This window comes from Corvus kubaryi, unplaced genomic scaffold, assembly GCF_017639235.1.
Source record: "Corvus kubaryi isolate FWS band 111438036 unplaced genomic scaffold, C.kubaryi_AGA036_p1.0 37354, whole genome shotgun sequence".
NCBI lineage: Eukaryota > Metazoa > Chordata > Aves > Passeriformes > Corvidae > Corvus > Corvus kubaryi.
Window position 1 is genome coordinate 10,587,965 of NW_024581116.1, and position 13,587 is coordinate 10,601,551.

The 13,587-nt window shown below is 37.4% G+C and overlaps 1 protein-coding gene across 3 annotated transcripts in view; it reads left to right on the plus strand.

Moving 5' to 3' along the window:
- Nucleotides 1–13,587, plus strand: part of NBAS (NBAS subunit of NRZ tethering complex) — a 167,339-nt gene that overhangs the window by 95,544 nt on the left and 58,208 nt on the right. For all 3 annotated transcript variants that reach the window (XM_042032953.1, XM_042032954.1, XM_042032955.1), the window contains 4 exons: nucleotides 3,023–3,252; nucleotides 4,931–5,041; nucleotides 8,252–8,502; nucleotides 10,462–10,796. In XM_042032953.1, the coding sequence (XP_041888887.1) occupies nucleotides 3,023–3,252; nucleotides 4,931–5,041; nucleotides 8,252–8,502; nucleotides 10,462–10,796 (927 nt within the window). The remainder of the gene's footprint in view (nucleotides 1–3,022; nucleotides 3,253–4,930; nucleotides 5,042–8,251; nucleotides 8,503–10,461; nucleotides 10,797–13,587) is intronic.

Consider the following 13,587-nt stretch of genomic DNA (forward strand, 5'->3'; position numbering starts at 1 on the left):
ATTGGTAATGACCAGTGGGGCAATAGGGATAGATACCTGATCTGTGCTGGGTAAATCACACCTAATAGCATGAAATTAAATTAGCTTTCTGCTAAAGTGATGTGTGCTTTTTCCTTTCTCTCCATTTTTAATTTTTTTTTTCTTAATTCCTAAATAAGGCCTCTGTCAACACAAATATAATGTTAGCCCACTAGATGAGTAAAATGCATTGGGAGGTGTTCCTGAGGGATTTCCCTTGGCAAAGCTGTGGAGGCTTCTGAGTTAAGGGTGTAATACGTTTGGGTCAGCTCTTGTGGCTTCTGTGGAAAGTTACCCTATGTTTACTGTGTATGTATGTAAAATGCCCTTTCTCAACGGTCACAGGAGAGAAAGCTTTGTTCAAATGTCTGTCTAGGAGTACTGGAGGAGATTTATCTGGCAAATCAGGGAGTCGAACACCTAAGCACAGTTTCTAACTGTCTGAAGGACTCTGAAAAACCATCAGAGAGAAACGTGTTGGAGCTGTTTGGGGGTTATTGGTGTGGTTTTTGACAGGTAACATTAGAAAGGGAACAAGTTGAATATGGCATCTTACTGGTCTTGTCAAAATTAATTTGTATTTACACAAATTGCTGTCTATTACAATTTGAAAAAAGTCCTAGAATTTACAAACTGTGAATGCTGCAGTAAGATTCAGACTTGACTGATTTTGCTGATTTTCTTCGTGGCCAGGTACTATGACTAGCTAGTTGTTATGGTCTTTTCAATTAAAAACTGTTAAAACGTTTTTTGAAAACTGGCGATACAGCTGTAGTGATTTGTCTCTGTTACTGTTTGTTATAACAAGAATCATGCCTAATTGAATTAGATATCTAATGGAGGTAGAAATCGTTCTGCATGTCTTCTAAAAGATATGTATTATTAAACATGTGAAGATATTAAGGAAATGAATACTTAAAATTATGACATAAAAGCTCTCTGCAGCTTGATACCAAACAGAAGACTCTGGGATTTCTCTAAACTAATTTTGGATTCATATGCTGTGATAGTTTGGGCCATAGGTTTTTTAAGAGATAAAGGATAACGCTTGATTGAAAGATTTCTGGTGGCAAAGAAAATAAGACAATCTTTGGCAATAGCTTGCAGTAAAAAAACTTCAGTTGTGTTTTCTTAATCTAAATGTATAACTTTTATCTTCTAGACTGAAGTGTCTGCACCTTTATTTTGCATTATATACGTGTGGCTATATATACATGGGTATTCACACAGGGTATGGTTCTTTTATTCTAAGTCTGTCATTAGTAAGATCAATAGACCCCAAGACATTATTTCCAAATAAGGTGTTCCTTTGGACTACAAACAGGCAGCATGGAAGATTACACACAAGTGATTTCATGGAGATATAACAAATGGGGACTTAATGTGAGAGAGTGGAAACCTAACAATAGAGAGCAAATTTATTCTCATAGGTTGTCAGAGGAACCTGCCTTTCTCAGTGGACTGGAGGTTTTAGGCATTTATGTTAAACATGTTTCCTTGTCTTGGTCTGACTTTCGCTGTCTCCATGCTCTGTTTTCTAGTGTATCACATAAAATGAGATACCAGGGTACATAATAAGCAGTGGATGGCTTTCCAGCTGATATAATTGTGTTGTAGAGGCACTGCTCTGCTTGCCTGTCTCTTTTTATGAGGTTTTATTATTCTGTTCCCAATCTCCTAAGCAGCCTTGAAAGAAGTACTGATTTTGTTTATAAAACCAATGAGTTGGCAATGTTTGGAGGGCTTTGGAAGTGTATCATGGGGAGAGGAAAAAGGATGCCCTTTAGCATTTAATGTGACTTGGTGAGCAGCCTGTCAATTAAGACTTGAAAAAAAAAATCAATTTAGAATGACCAACAAGTCATGGAAAAAAAAAAGCATGCCTTAAGGTTTAAACTTAGGTGCATGTTTTACCCAGCTGTGCACTCTAGTTAATGTTCACAGTTTTTCTTCTAATGTAGCAGAATAATTCTGTAGTAAAAAACCATAGTGTACTGCTCTGGTACACTCAACATTTTTGAGATCACAGCAGTTAAATCAGCTGTTTCTTTTACAAAATATTTCAACTACACTGGCATCCCCACGTATTTTTGGTGGCTCTTCTGGAGGTCCTCCTTCCTCAGTGGATGCCACACAGAAGTCACAGTGCTTCCTTTTGGCATTGAGCTGCTGGTGGCCTCATTTTTCATGGAAGAGAGAAATCAAGGTATTGAGTAAGCCAAGTGTTTACATATTACACACAGCTCTGGTCAAGTGGAGGTGCCTAGACATAGCCACTGTCCAGATCTTGAGATAATTTGGAACACTCCACAGTACATGCATTCATTTTTCATGCTTTGTGATCTCAATTGTTGCTTTGCTATGAGGGTTTTTGACTACAGAAGTTAATGGTTTATAAGAGATGCACTTGCTTTGTAATTTCTAACACAGAGAAATAAGTTTTATTTGTGATTAAGGTATTTTCAAAACTAAGGTTCCTGTAGTCCATAGATGATCAATATTTAATTCTTTGAAGATTCAGGGACTAGGCAATGCCTTGTGTAATTTGTGGATCCTGCAATACTTCTTTGAAAGTATCAGTGCTCAACATGTAAAAGCTATTCCTCTTTTCAATTCTGTATAATAGAATTATATCAGAAATTCAGTAACTTTTCTTTGATTTCAGTGTTTGACCAATCAGTTGCCTAGTTTAGTGTAAATAAAAACAAGGAATTTAAAAACAAATTCAGTCATAGTGAAACACTTGTTACTATTAATTTGGTGAGGTGTGTTTGTTTTTTTTAAATACTTGTATCATATGGAATAGACTAAAACATTCCGAAAGGATAAATGATAATATTACAGTAAATAGGTCTTACAGAAAATGTTAAATTCTGTTTACTTAAAATTTCTCAGAAATGGAAACAAATCTCCTAGTTCTGAACACAGGGGTCAATTATATATTGATAAATTTTGTTCAGAATTTATGGGGTTTTTTTTAGTTTGTTGTCAATTATTTTTGCAGGCTGATCCAAAGAAGGTGATTCAGATGGTCACAAGGCATGTTACTCAGTATGCCCATGCAGACTGGCCTGAAGAAGTCTCCAGTTGGATAAATCAGCTGCATTACTACAATGAACGACTAATGGACTTAACTCAAGCTAAGACTCTGCAAGGGCTTGGCAAAGGAGTGGACGTGCAGAGATTTACAGCAGATGCACAGTACAAGAGAGAAACAATACTAGGATTGGCAGAGTAAGTAATGTCTATTAGGTTTGTTTTCTCTATTTTAGAATGGAATAGCTTTAAGCTTTAAATTAGAAGAGTAAATTGAAAGTAGTGCTGACCTTTAGAAAGATAATTTACTTGCTTTACAGTTTTACACTGTAATGCTGCTACAGTTGGAGCTTTTTCTATGTATCTGCTCTACTTAAATGAAATGTTGCTCAAATAAATGGATCTGTAACTTCTAATTGAATCCATAACCCTTCATTTACTCTCTGCTAATATTAGGGTATAGGTTTTGCACCAGTCTTGGTGAAACACCAACAAAATACATACAAAGTGTGCCTATGCTGGAGCTTTCAGTGAGGACTCCTTTGGCAGTCCTCAGGCGAAGAGTGACAGACAGTCAGGGCTGGGCATGAAAAGGGGTGTGTAAATAAAAATGTTAGAAGATCGTTTGCGAGGTAATGGACAATTTTTTTCAGCTTTTCATTGTGCAACAGCTGCTTGTTTTTGTTGTTATCTTGGCAATGAATAAATTGCTAATTATTGTTCTTCATTTATATGGTATCATTTCCTTAAACCACCATTGCCTTAGGCTGCCACTGCATGCCACTTTTAGACAGGAAGGGAGGACTGTGGTATAGCTTATAAAATTCCAGGAGGAATGCATACCATTAGCTCCAAGAGCCACTCCAGATTTGTATGATTGACTGGATTATTTTGCAGCTAAACCATTCATACCATCTTCCTCTTTCACTGAATCGCAGAATGGTTGAGCTTTGAAGGGGCTTCTGGGGGTCATCTTGCCCAACGTCCCTGCTCAAGTAGAGCCACCTCGTGTATTCACATTAAATACATTTTAAAGAAGTTGTTCATGACAGGCCTATTAGGAAGTAATTACACACAGATAGTGTTTTTCTTGGAATTATCCTGAAGAGAAAAAACCCAACCCAACCAAACTGAAACCAAAACCCCAAAATCCCAGCAGTAGCCTTAACAGTATTGCTTCTATGCCAGCCTGAAAACAAGAACCATTCGTCTCTATTTGAACCATACTATACTGGCTTAGTAAAAATCAGTATGAAGTTAACTTTAGGCTTTCATATTTTACCATGTTCTCCATCTATTGTTTTGTCAAAGGGATTATGCAATAACAGAAAAGCATTTTTTTAATATTTTAGGACAGAGTGAGCTGGACACCTTCACACCTTTTAGTCTACAAATACTAAGAGTGTTTCTGTCTGTGAACTTCTAGGAAGAGCTTTGAGGATTTATATACCAGTTGTGCTAAAACACTGTACGTATTGCAACAAAATCAGATAAATCCTAACTGTGACAAGTTACATCCCTCATCACTTTGTAATTGAAATGAAATGAAAACTGAAATTTTTGCCTTAGCACAGGGTTGAATAGAAGCTGCCACTGAGAACCAGAGTGTTTGGTGGAGTAGGTTCCTGTCTTTGGAATATCTCTGTCATTTGTTTTTTTCTTCTATTTTTTTTTTTTCTCAAATGGAGCACCAAGTATAAGTAAATGCAGGAAGACACACTTAATGTATGTTTATTTAAAGTTTTTTCTATGTTCTTGTTTTATGAAAAAAAAATTAAAAAGAAGAAATCTTGAGTTTTCTAATGTAAGGATTTATTTTCATGTCATGTCTCATAGGGCTTAACATAACTTTTCTTTCATGTCTCTCCTCTACCAGAACACTTGAAGAAAATGTCTATAAAATTGCTATTTCTTTGGCTCAGCGATACAGTGTTCCACTTTGGGAAGTTTACATGACCCATCTGGAATTTTTATTCACTGACAGTGGGTAAGTTGTCTCCTCTGCAAATGCACATACAATTCTGTTACACAGAAATAAATGCTAACTTGTGACAGAAATGAATTATATTGGAGGTGGAGTTTGGGTTGTGTGTTCATTTGTCTTGTGTTGGGATAGTATGGGAATTTTTGTCTTTTCCACGTAATGCTTCTGTAACCAGCTGTGAAAACTGGTGTTGCAGGCAAGGTTAAAAGTCCATATGTGTCTTATTGTTCTTCATAGTACTCAAGGACTTTTGTTTCAGTATGCAGGTTTCCACAACTTTCAATATTTAGTTCTCTCTTCCAGTAGCAACTTATCTTGTAGTTACTGCTACAGTCCTTGTAATACGTTCTGAAACATGATAGTTTCTCTATTTTTTAAGAGTTTTGATATTTATTGACCTCTATTCTACAGAATAGTAGACGAAATAAATATATTGGAGCTTCCTATTCACATTGTGCATCTGTTCATTTCAGCTTCATTTTTTGATAGAAGCACGCTTTTTCTTTTAAGAATGTTGTACTGAAACTGTTCTAGCCTACAAGATTATGGCAGACCAGACCTGGCACTGGTCTGGCATAAGGGGAGGGTGGCTCCAGGGCCTTTATTTGTTAATTAATATATTTATTTTAACCTCTGACATCTTGTCACTCAGGCACTTTTTGCCTACTGAAAGATGAATAAACCCATTTGATAGAAGACCAAGCTACTTGCCTGAATAGCACATGCAGATGACAGTGATATAGAACTCCCTGTGTAATGCAGCTGTTCTTCTCTACTGTTCTGTCAGACATGATCAAATTAATTTGGTTTGTTTCGAGTGTTAAATTCTTAAAACACCTTTGGCTTGCAGCAGTGTTTGTACCTCTCTTAACATTAACTATTAATTTAAAAGGATTAAAACATTTTATAAAACATGAGGAATAAAAAACAAAACCTGGTGAATTATCTGGAGAAGATGAAATAATGTTCTGAGATTTTCTTTGCCTCCTCCAGAAAATAGAGAAGTCATCTAGAAGTCTCCTCTAAATTTTGATGCTGCTAAATTATTTACTGCTTAAAACAAAACAGACAGGATATAAACATGGCAACAACGGGGTGAATGTGAAAGAGCCAGCTGCCTTCTCTGGGAATAGAATATTACCTAAAGTGTTTTGCAGCAGTTTTCTGTCATTTTCTTTGTTCTTGTCCTCCGTGAGTTAGTATTCATAGAATGGTGAAATCACTGAAGTACAGAGTAACCATATTTTCCCTAGTGAAATTCAAAAATGCCTTGAAAATTGATGTATAATAGCATAATATGCTGGTGAGCATGCTTTTGTTGTATCATAATCTCATTTTAAAATTGATTGACAGCATATGACCATTACAGTATATTTTAATCTTGGGATTATGGCATTAATAATACATGTTTCATTATGCATTCATTCTGAACTGAAAAGTTTATTCTAAGACTTAATCTCTTTAACCAAATTCGCAGTATTTCTATAAGCCACTTTACATAAGGAGAAGCTTAGAAGAGCTTCATAGTTCGTATTAACATGGTTTGTTTTAACTATTTCTTTGATTACTTGATGACAAAGAAATATTACATGGTTTTTTGTGGAATATGAGTCTGAAAAATCATTCAGAATGACATTTTTTAAAAATTAAAAAGAAATGTTATTATCTCTTTTGAAGAATCTGATCACATTTGATTATCAAAACTGTATAAAATGCAATTTATGATTTCAGCAACATGAAATTGTTTGCCTATCACAGAACCTCCAGAATCTCTCTGAACAACACCATAAACTCTTCCTATCCACAGTCAGCCCTGCCCTAAAAACACAGCAAACATCTGCCAATCCTGTTCATATAATTTAATGCTCAACTAGCCTTTAGTTTAAACTTTGGGTATGAACACAAAAAAAAATAGTCAGATCACACTCTTGAAATACATCAGATCCAAGTCTCTGTTTTGCCTGATAGGAAGAGTGAATGGTGCTTTATTTCCATTAATACCATACTTGTTTTCATTCATATTGTAGAAAAATGAACACATAAGAAGGATGTATAGAATTAAAATAGTGCTTGCAAGGGTAACAATCTTGGGGAAGGTTGTAGATATAAAAATAACTCAAAAATATCTTATTCTCCCTAGGAAATCGGTTAATTTTTAAACTGAGAAGGTTGTGTTTGTGGTATTTGCTGTAACAGGATCATCTTTAGGAATGAAACAGAGGCATTTTACTTGGATATTAAAGAGAAACACTAACTTATAGCATGTATACTTGGGGGGAAAAATGATGAAATTCTAATTTCATCAGTTTTAAAGGTAGAGGAAAAATCAAATGGTATTAGAAGACATCAGATTTCCAAATGAAATGTACTATCTAACGTGCCATATGATTGGACTCTGGGGAGACATGAGGTAGGAACCATCTGTAGGTTACTTCTTTCGTCAGATTTAGGTAAATCTTTAAGTTGAGAAAGATATAAACTTAAGATGATATGCACTCATTTTTCTCCCAGCTGAGGGAAAAAGGAGTGATTATCTTTTATGTAGTCGGCTGGAGGTGTCTGAACTCATACTGTGAAAGAGCTAATGTATTCTTTTCAAAAGATTCAGGAAAGAATTTCCTGAAGCAGTGGGACTGACTGAGATCAACCCAAAGCTTGCTGATATTTTCATAAGCTTTCGTGGATGACAATTTGAGAAGCAATGTGGGAAAGTGTCAAAGTGTCCTAAGCATGAATAATAGTGTCAAATAGATTAATTGCTGGCCAAGAGCCAATTTTCAGTGATAATATCTCTCAAGGTATGCACAGGTACTCATCAACTACAGAAAATAGAATGTAATGGATTGGGAAAACTTCTAACTGGGCAATAGGATCTTTGAGCATCATTCAGCCACAAGTGGTTGGTTGGTTTGCTTAATAAAGCCTTCCTTTACACATACCTTGGATGTATGTTTCCTTTTACATATAGCTATACTCACAGATGTGAAATCCTGCTTTGAATTCCACTTCAGTATTCATAACCCTTAATCTGCATGTCAATCCAAGTCAACAGATAACAGGATCGGGAAATAAGAGTTGCTTAGCTTTTGTTTATAGAGCATACAATTATCTAAATATTTGTGAGCGGGACCTTAAAGAGAGGAAAGGTGTGCACCTGTAAGAGTCTTTCATGGCACATCCAGGCCTTTAAGTAAAAGTTATTTCTAAACACAGGTTATCGACACTGGAAATAGAAGAAAGAGCACAAAGTCTTGGTCTGTTTGAGACTTTGAAAACCAGTCCTGAAACCTTCCATGAACACATGGTTAAATATGTTTACCCAAGTATTGAAGGCCAGGATCACCAGCGGTTGCTTTACTATTTTACACTCCTGGAAAACTGTGGTTGCTCAGAAGTGGTAAATCATACTCTTAAACCTGAAACTCACATCCGACTCCTGAAAAAATTCAAAGCTGTTGCACCAGGTAGGAAAGTACCTGTTCATTTTCTTCATTGCTGTATTTATTGTTCTGTTATGTTAAGTATTGACATGATTATCCTTAGATAGTTTATGTTTTCCAGGTAATTGTTTTTTTCTGTGAGCATAGGAGATGAATACAGTTAATATAGGTGTAAGTTCCTTCTCTTTGTTTTACTGAAAATATATTTGATCACAGCAAGAACAAACTAGTTAAGAACAGGTTTCTCTTAGTGATGCAAGTTTAAATGAGAAGTATCAAGTTCCTAGAGTATGATTTTTAACACTACAAGTTTAACATGAATATTCTCCAAGGACTTAAGACAATTTACCTTTCAAGAGTCTGAATTAAAGAATATATTAGGGACGTTATGCGTTTTGTGTGTTTGTTTGTCTTAAAGAGGATAATTTTATGTTGTGTTTTACCCTTGATGTCACCTTTTGCCTTTCCAGAATTACAGCATTGTTTGTAGTCCTACATTTTCAGACAATTACTGTAAAATACACTGCTGCTAAGGACTCTGAAATTTTGAATACTACTTTCAATTTGCTTGTTAGTTGGGTACTATCTTGAATTTTAGTTGTACAACTCCAAATCCAGTTTCAGAATGCAAAATACCCACTGTATGGCATTACCTCCTATGGGGATGAATTAATTGTTCAATATTGGAACCTCATGTGTATTGTACACTAACTGTGCCACAGACTTTAAAGAGATAGTACATATGAATTCATGTATTGCAATAAGAAAAAAGTCAATAATTTTTTTGGAGAGGAGGGATAACCTTCAGTTCTTACTGATGTTATTCAACACTCAAGTTCTGTGATGCTTGCCAAAGAAAATTCAGCCAAGAAGTTATTATTTACCTTCAAAGCTAGTAAAGAAAATGTCCTGGGACTATATGTCAGACATTAATTAGTCAGTTCGTGTGGTAAAAAATTAATTCTTTGTATTACACCCCCAATCAAAATTCTCAGTGTTCAGCATAGTTTAGAGATAGGAGTCAAGGAACAACGTCTAAGTGTTTGTAGAGGTTGTAGGCTTGAAGTATATGAATAAGAACATGGCAATAGAAGTCAGTTATCTTAGGAATTATATGCAAAGAAAATAAAATAGTATCATTGATAGAAATACTTTTGGTTTTGCTAGATTAATTTGCAAGGATGTTCTTCCTCTAGGAACCAGAGTAGTAACATGACTCTTGATTATATGAATATTGATGTAAATGGATCTACATGTCCTATGTCTAGCTGACCTTATTTAGTTTATTTGTAGTTAGTGCCTTGCAATTTTTGCTAAGTGGTAAGTACCAGCTGTTCCATGATCAGAATATATATTTTAAATTAGTGAAGATTTATGCCTTGACTTGCATGAGATTTTCTAGGGTTTATATTTAAGTTCTAGCCTGATTCTATATACTATATGTATGTTCTTGCTTCTTTGAGAATCTGCTTTTTTTAGGTTTTGTCATAGAATCACAGAACAATTGGGGTTGGAACGGACTTTAGAGATCATCCAGTTCCAAATCTCCTGCCATGGACAGGGACACTTTCCACTAGACCAGGTTGCTCAGAGCCCCATCCAATCTGGCCTTGAACAATTAACAATTCCAGGGATGGAGCATCCACAGCTTCTCTGGGCAGCCTGTTCCAGTGACTCACCACCCTCACAGTGAAGGATGTCTTCCATATATCTAATCTAAATCTACCTTCTTTCAGTGTAAACCCATTCCCCCTTATTGGATTGATATATAATGTTAAAATATTTGCCATGGATTGACAGATTTCACATGCACCAGGACATCATAAAATCCCAGTCTGTCAGTATATATGTTTGTAAAAGGTGATGGGCTAGAGTCTTTTTAGTTTTGCTGATACTGGTGTATTCATTGTTTAATGTGTAATTGTGGAGTGTGAGTAGTTTTAATTATGAGTAACTTTTACCTCTTTCTCCCTCTGTCACTAGGTCTTAATTACAAAAAACTAACAGATGAAAATGAAAACCCTCTGGAAACACTGGAGCCCATCCTTACAAGTCAAAATATCTTATCTATTTCCAAACTGGCTCCCAGAATTCCTAAAAAAGATGGTGGCATGCTGTCACCAAGTTCTATTTACGCTGTGTGGTTGCAAAAACTTTTTTGGAATGGTGATCACCATCTCATTAAAAAAATACCAGAAACCATGGATGAGTGGCTACATGCATATGATATGTGTTCGAAATACTTTGATAGACTTGATCCAGATGATGTTGTTACTTTCATGGATGAAATTACTTTTTCTTCTGAAGCTGTCACAAAGGTAAGTAGATATGTTTTAAGAATTTTAGTCCTCATGTGAAGCATATAGGATATGAGTTCAATACAGTATCAAGAAGAAAGTCTTAGTAAATGTTATATTTTTCATTTTGCAGTATTTAAAGATAAATTTGTAAGCCTACCTTGCTGTGCCGACCTCTTCTTTTTATGATTGCCAGTATAAAAAAAAGGGGGATTTTTATTCAGTTAGGGGAGTTAGCTCTGTGGATATGTGAGTTTTGATGGAACCCCAAAGTCCCTGTGTTCTTATTCAACAGAGACTAAGATACTGTGTATTTCATAGAGTCCTAGAGTGGTTTGGGTTGGAAGTGACCTTAAAGACCATCTGGTTCCATCCTCCTTGCCATGGGGGGGTTTCTGCATTTCTTCCATTTATCTAATCTATATATACCTATAATCTAGGGCACATATATATAATCTACATATACCTGTAATCTAATCTACATAATACTTTATAATATATATAAACCTCCCTCTTTCATTTAAAGCCATCCCCCTTGTCCTACCACTACATGCCCTTTGGAAAGCCCTCATGCAGGACTCCTTCAGGTGCTTGAGGGCTGCTCTGAGGTCTTCCCAGAGCCTTCTCCTCTCTTTACTGAACAGTCCCAACTCTCTCAGACTGTCTTCATAGGAGAGGTGGCTCCAGCCCTCTGAGTATCTTTGTGGTCTTCTCTGGGCTCAGTCAGTCCCACTGTCCCTGTCTTTGACATAGATGTTAAACAGTGCCAGTCCCAATACCTACCCCTGAAGAATGCCACTTGTCAGCTCTCCATTTGAACACTGAGCCCTTAATGCAACTCCCTGCACGCAGCCAAGCCAGCCAATTCTTTATCCACCAAGTGGTCCATCTGTCATATCCATCTCTCCAGTTTGTATTTCATGTCGAACAGTGTCAAATGCTTCGCACCAATCCAGGAATATGACGCCAGTTACTCTGTCTTCATCCACCAATTCTGCAACCCTGTCATAGAAGGCCACCAGATTTGTCAGGCATGATATGCCCTTAGTGAAGCTTGCTTTTATCACCAATACACCTACAGAAGCTTTTCTTGTAGCCCTTGGGGTTCCTGGTAAGATTTAGTTCTAGCAGTGCTTGAGCTTTCCTAACCAATGCCTGGATGCTCAGACAGTTCCTCCGTCTGCCTCACAGGGTACCTGTCCTTTCTTCCACCCTCTGTAGGCTTTCTTTTTGGTGTTTGGAGTCTTTTCCAGGAGCTCCTTGTGCATCCATGCAGGCCTCCTAGTGTTTTTCCCGACATCTTGTTTCTTGGTATACCTTACTCCTGACCTTGGAGGAGGCAATCCTTCAATATCAGCCAGCATTCTTGGGTCCCTCTTTGCTTATCCCATGGTACTCTACCAGGCAAATCCCTGAAGATGCCAGAGTCTGCTCTCCTGAAGTCCAGAGTAGTGAACTGGAGGGGTTTTCAGCCACTGGGAGCTGGCAGAAGGGGGTTTTACCCCTTGCGTGCCAACACAAAGAAGCCCGGAGGTCAACGCTGAAACGCCTCTGGAAGGCGGCACTCAGTGCCCATCACACAATGAAAAGGGGTAGAGCTCCTCACCCTGAAGGGGCTGTATCCTTCTGTCACTGTTAAGCAGGCACGCAGGCAAAGGCAAAGAAGAAAGAGAGGGGGCTCTCCGTACGTGTTCCACACAGGTGTATCCCGGTGAAAAGACAAAGAAGAAGAGACCAATTGGTGGGAGGGCCCAGGGATCTTATACTGGGTACAGAATAGGTGGGGAAGGGATCTCAGCCAATGGGATAGAGACAAGCAGGTGGGATTGACAGGAAAGGAACCAATGGGAACAACACATAGGAGGGACTCAGGGAAGGATTCAATGGGGCGTTGAGGAACAAGGAACTTTCTAAAACTAATGCATATTAAAGAAGGGAAATGAATATACATAACTTCATACATAAAGCAAGACAACAAAGTATTACCCAATCAGGGGAAAACATGCGAAAGGCAAAACAAGGGAATCATGGGTTCTCACCGTGACTGACCACCACAGCTGGTTGTCTGAGTTCTCCTCAGGACAAAGAGTAGCTGCAGCCACCTGCACCGCTACAGGGAACTTGCTGTGTACCGTCCTTGCTGCACTAAGGATTTTCATGGCCACTGCAGCTCAGTCTGCTCTTGAGCTTCACACTCCCCCCCAGCCCGCCCTTGTTGGTGAGAACAAGTTCCAGCATAGCATCTCTCCTAGTTGGTTCTGGCATCACTTGGAGAAGGACGTTGTCATGAGTGCATTCCAGGAACCTCCTGGATTGCCTGTGCCATTGTGTTGTCCCTCCACCAGATATTGTGGTGGTTGTATTTATTTATTTGTGCTCATCCTAAAATTCATTGTTCCACAGGCTTGTGCTTAGTACCAGGCTTTTGCATGCAGACTAAGATGTTCCACAGAGAAAGTATTCTGGCCCAATGCATGTGGTCTCTAAGCAGCGTAATAATATAAATTATAATCTGTCGTAATCTCCATCTGGCTGAAAGCGTGGTTTTGAAAGAACGTACTTTTATGTGTGTAACATATCTTACCAGATCTGGAGTTTCTTTTTGCCCAGTGAAACCTACTAGGATATTTCTAGCATAAACTTTTACGCATGGTTTCTTTCGTATCTTTACTGTGATGCACAAAAGAGAAATGAGATTTTGTAGATAATTGCCTTATTAAAAGATCTGGAGATCTTCACTAACTTTATCTGAAATGAAAAGGTGATAGAGAAAGTGTTCTTCACGGGGTTTTGTGTGTATCTTCTTTAGTTT